The 5,399-nt window shown below is 44.0% G+C and overlaps 1 protein-coding gene across 1 annotated transcript; it reads right to left on the bottom strand.

The window, feature by feature from the left end:
* Positions 1 to 2,710: 2,710 nt before the first annotated feature.
* Positions 2,711 to 5,013, bottom strand: LOC131165926 (extensin-like). The gene has a single exon (XM_058124107.1). The coding sequence runs from the start codon at positions 4,936 to 4,938 to the stop codon at positions 3,022 to 3,024; it is 1,917 nt and encodes a 638-aa protein (XP_057980090.1). The 5' UTR covers positions 4,939 to 5,013; the 3' UTR covers positions 2,711 to 3,021.
* Between the last annotated feature and the right edge of the window lie 386 nt (positions 5,014 to 5,399).

The following is a 5,399-nucleotide window of genomic DNA, read 5'->3' as shown; positions in this document are numbered from 1 at the left end:
TTACTTTACACTTTGCTATATACTCCACATTTTCTGGATAGAATTGGGCCTTCAACGCCTGTTTCAACCCCTCCCATGTGTTAATGACACATCTATTGTGCTGAATATCATTTCATTTAGTTCTCCACCACAATTTTGCATCCCCAACCAGGTATACCGTTGTCATATTGACCCGGTCCACTTCTAAATCCACTCGGGAGCACGTGAAGTAGTGTTCCATATCAAAGAAAAAATTGTCTAGCTCCTTTGCATCTCGTGTACCTCCAAAACTTTTAGGTTCCGGTACCTTCCATCGAGAAGTCTCATTTGGATGTGCAACTGGCCATCGGGCTAACTGTGCCACTGCATTCACTTTCGCAGTGATCTCTTGTAAATCCCTCTGGACTTGGACCACCGCACTTTGGACATTGCCCATCTCCTTCAAATCTCCCTTCAAAGCAGTAATGGACACTTTAACATCTTCTGTAAGGAAATCAAGATTATCCGTTAGCTCCCGTAAGGAGGCCTCAAGCTCTATTGGCTCTCCCCGTTGGGACGAAAGAGATGGCACTATGCCCTCAATATGTTGTAGTCTACTCTCAAAGGCTTCCAACTGCTCGATACTCTTCTGGAAGGCCTCAAGCTCTCTTGGCCGTTTCTCCAGGGATTTCACACTTGGAATGAATTTTTCAAGTTCCTCAAGTCTCTCTACGACTTTTGATACCCCATAGAGATTTTCTCTAGGGTTTTCTTCGGCGGCCTCAAGCTCTGTTGACCCGCCTTTCTCTTTTATCAATGTTGCCACCAACCCTTGGAGGTCACCGCACGTTGTCTCCAGGGTTGCGAGTTTTGTCTCAAGCGCCTCAATGCGCTTCACTCTTCCTGACTTATTTCTCCTAATCCCACGCATGGTGCTCGCACACACTGTGCTCTGATACCAATTGTCACGGACCCCCAAAATGGGACTTAAGCAAGGGCCGTGTGGCACTCGTTGAGAGCTCTCCCTCGACAAGTCAGCCAACTCTCACACGTTCAAGCCTGCAAGCACGAGCACCAGGTGAGTCTCAATACTCAAGGAAAACAAGAAACAATAGGATTTCACATGAGCAATATATTCTTATATACCGAATAAGACTATAACAATCAGAGACATCATAATCCAAGGCAACAGAACACCACAATGAAAAGAACTACTTGTATTATTCATCTACAAGAGAATCACCATACAAGCGATAACACAGATATTCATATATTCATTCCAAATCCCTGAAGAATACAATTATAGTAGTATCTCACTCCCCCATTTTCCCCATTACATTGTCACACCCTAACACATGGGTTTATTCTGGTAGCAAATGATTTTACAATATGGGTTGAGCCAGCTTCCTATGCATGTGTCACTCCAGCGGTATTCAAGCATTTGTTGCTATGTACTGCTTGAATACATCAACATCAAAAATTTACAAAATCTGAATGCTGCTGCAGTGCAATGGCTCTTTATATACTTAACAATCAGGCACCACAATTCTATGACAAACTGCTGAATGAAATCAATGAATGGAACAATATAAGCGGCTAAGAAAAACATCACAAAGATCCTTCAAAAGATGGTAGCCTCCTACACTCTCCTACCCTTAAGCACTTATAAAATTGAGCTTGAACTTTAAAAAAATATTTATTTATCAGTAAATATTTAAATATTCATATTATTGGAATTTTATTAAAAATAATTTTAATTGTTTGTTTTACATTTTTATAAAATACTTGTGAGTGTTTATATTTATAAATAACAAAATGTTTTTTGAGTTATATTAAATCCAATGCGTGACAAATTAGCATTTTGTTCCCATATAAAACAAGTAAAAACAAGTCAAGTGATTGTGTTTCTATATAGGTCAACTAGGCTGAACCACCAGGCTAGGCTAGGCTGTAGATTGAGTCATGCCAAATTAATCGAGTGGACCCAAGTTCCTTGATCCTAATCAAGAAATTGATTGATCTCATCCTGCCCAACTGGTCGACCCAATTGAAGTTTTAGACCATGGTGTTACCATCTCAATATGTATGATAGTGTGTTTTTATTGGAAGAGAGACTGAAACAATATGGGGACTTTACCAAGTTCTCGTCAATGATTCTTGCAGGCACATTGGGAAAGTGTATTAATATACCTTAATTTCCAGTCTGACTAGTTTTGTAGTGGAGATATGGGAAAAACGTATTGATATGCCTTAATTTTCAGTTTGACTAATATTGTAGTGGAGATATGAATTTGGACTAGTCTATTGTCAAACAACATAACTGAAGGATTTTCCCATAGTTTTGGGTTCGGCCAAGGGATAACATAATAACATTTAGAGTGCTCGTTGCTACCAGTGCATGAAGAGTTTGAAACATGAGACTGATGTGTGTTATCCTTTAGAGAGTTAGATAGCCAAGTAGGGATTTGTGTCCCACTTGGACAAGACAGTCCTGTAATAAAAGGCCTATGCTTTGGGATCTTTAGGGCATTGTCTATTTGACTGAGAAATATTGTGATACTCCACTTTACATTCATGTCCGTTTTGAAAAGAAAATATTTGTGACAAGAAAATATTTGTTACTTTTGGGTTAAGCCTCTTGTCTAGTAACTTAAACATTTTTTACCAACTACTTGGCGAATCCAAAAGTTTTGATCTACTGGATTTTGTCCCAAATGTTACACAAAGTAAATGTATATTCATATTGCAAATGTGAAATAACATCAAACTTCTCTTATTATGATTCCTCATGAAAGTCAGATACAATGATTCTGACCGAGGTAGGCTACCCTGCAAATGTAAATAGTACCAAGTACCATATAGTAATTCATTAAACAATACATATCTTGTCTCACATTCCATGGAAGTGGAATGTAAATGTGGAGAATCAGAACTAATGCTCCTCTATCATCAGTCTTCTCTCCCATATTTATTCCGCTTACTTAAAGTTTGTGAAATGAAAATTAAAATCAAGTGAGATCGGGAACCGACCGACCTTAAATTTCTGTCTTTATATTCTCTCTCTTAATTATGATAGCCATGTCCATGGTCCTTGAGGGTGAACCCATGGGCACCATTGGCAGGCTTTCGAGTGAGAGTGAGGTGCACCCCAGGATCTTTGTGAGAGCAGGAACAGTTGTAGAGAATGGAGTTGTTCACACTCTGCACATTACTGTTCATGAATGCCCTCATGGGAGGTGCATGTTCCATTTCCATTGATTTGTGGTTTTTACCCTTTTTCTTGTGCTTCCCTTCCTCACTGCTGCTGCCATTGCTTCCTGATTCATTCCCATCTCCCTTACCTTTACGATTGTTCTTCGAGAGAGTATAACCCTGATTGCCATGTATCTTGGGGGAATTTCCCAGCTCCATGATAGCTCCTTTGTTTTCTCCTGCTATTGTTATGACCCTTATCCCGACCTCAGAATCCAAAAGCTTCTTTTGTGTAGCTTTCTCCCTGGTTTGAACATCTTTGGTTGCTTCTCGCTTCTCATTCTGGGCAATGCTTTGGTTTCGAAGATTGCCGACATCCTTCTGCACACCATTTGAAGTTTTAGTTAGCGGCACCCTAGGCTTTTCAATTGTCTCCTGCACGAGCACGGTTTTCTGCTGGACCACCTCTGGTATTTTGGTCTCAAATACTGATTCACGAGTCTTTAACTGGGGAGGAGGAAGGATCAAAGGAGATGGAGGTTGAGCAGTCGGTCTGATCTTAGGGGATTGAGTTTGGGTGTTTGGTGAAGTCTCAATGGTTTTTGGAGGTGGTACAGGATAGGTCACATGTGGCAAGACACTGGTGGCCTTGGTGTCGGTAAGAGAAGCGTTTTTTGTTTTGGGGGAAGTTGATGGTGGCATTGTCATTGCTGGTATTGCTTTTGGAGCAGAAGAAGTTGGCAATGAGGTAGTTGCTGCTTCTTTTGAAGCTAGAGAGGTGGGGACTGTTACTTTAGGACGTGGGGAAGATCTTAGGGAAGAGGTTTGAGCTGGTGGTGAGGAGGATGAGATTGGAAGCATTGTGGAGGTGGGTGATGCTTTTGAGGCTGGTGAAGTCGGTATAGACGAGGTTTTCATTGGAGATGTTGGAACTGATGCAGTAGGCTGTATTGTTGCAGTGGGACGTGCAGTGGCTGCAGGTGGTGGTGATGCTGCTGCCGGAGCGGTAGCAGTTGGGGGTGGTGCAGCAGCACGTGTGGGTGCTGGAAAAACAGTCATAGGAGGAGATGCAGCAGCAGGCTGTGGTGCTGGGTCGGCAACAGTGGTTGTTGGTCTGGCAGCTGCTTGAGGAGGGGCAGTAACTGCAGGTGTTGGAGCAACTGATGGCCATGGTCGGGCAGTCACTGGAGGAGAGGCTGCAGCAGGAGGAGGTGGTGGTTGCGCAGTGACCGGCAGTGGTCGGGCGGTCACTGGAGGAGAGGCTGCAGCAGGAGGAGGTGGTGGTTGCGTAGTGACCGGTAGTGGTCGGGCAGTCACTGGAGGAGAGGCTGCAGCAGGACGAGGTGGTGGTTGCGCAGTGACCGGTAGTGGTCGGGCAGTCACTGGAGGAGAGGCTGCGGCAGGAAGAGGTGGTGGTTGCGCAGTGACAGGTAGTGTTCGGGCAGTCACTGGAGGAGAGGCTGCAGCAGGAGGAGGTGGTGGTTGCGCAGTGACCGGCAGTGGTGAGGCTGTGGTCCGAGGAGCTGCAGTAGAAGTTGGTGATGGTGGTGCACTTGCACGAGGAGGTGCAGCACCAGGCACTGGTGGTGCTGATACTGTAGGTTCTTGGGGTTGAGGTGTGGGCGGTGGTGGAGGTGCAACTATAGGCCTAAATGTCATGGCACGACCAAAAGCTGACCGTGGCTGCGGTGCAGGAGCCTGAGGTTGAGGCTCTGCTGTTGGGGCTGGGCCTGTGCCAATTGTGGAACGTAGACGGAACCATGGACGAGTGGGAGGTGGATTTGCCATGACAAGAAGATCAGTGTCGAAATAATAGTACTCGTCTAAAGACTTGAAAACGGAACAAACCAAATGGGAATGAGTACAATAATAAATGGATGATTTGTGTTGTTATTTATAGGTCCACGACTTCACCATCAAGCCAAATATCCAAGGAAGGCAGGTAGCCACGAAAATACTGCCCACGCGAAAACAGAGGGATAGAGAGAGAGGGTGAGAGAAATGAGAAAGGCATCAGATTCAAGTGGCACCAACACAGCTGACAAAAGCTTACGGAGGAGGATAGGTATCATTTTCCAACTTGAGTAGTCATTCACAAGAGTGGCTTTTCTTTTTGGGATTTTGGGGACCCCTCGCAGCCTCACACAAACATAACAAAAGATATTTAAATCATTATTTATCATCTCCAGAAGCCACCGTTGGTTGGTTGCTGTGTTAACTAAGTTTTCTCTCTCTCTCTCTCTCTCTCT

This window comes from Malania oleifera, chromosome 10 (assembly GCF_029873635.1).
Source record: "Malania oleifera isolate guangnan ecotype guangnan chromosome 10, ASM2987363v1, whole genome shotgun sequence".
Lineage (NCBI taxonomy): Eukaryota > Viridiplantae > Streptophyta > Magnoliopsida > Santalales > Ximeniaceae > Malania > Malania oleifera.
Note: the sequence above shows the minus strand (reverse complement) of the source record. Positions and strands in the feature narration are given on the sequence as shown.

Coding starts and splice junctions, on each gene's coding strand:
- LOC131165926 (XM_058124107.1), bottom strand. CDS start 4,938: ATGGCAAATCCACCTCCCACTCGTCCATGGTTCCGTCTACGTTCCACA.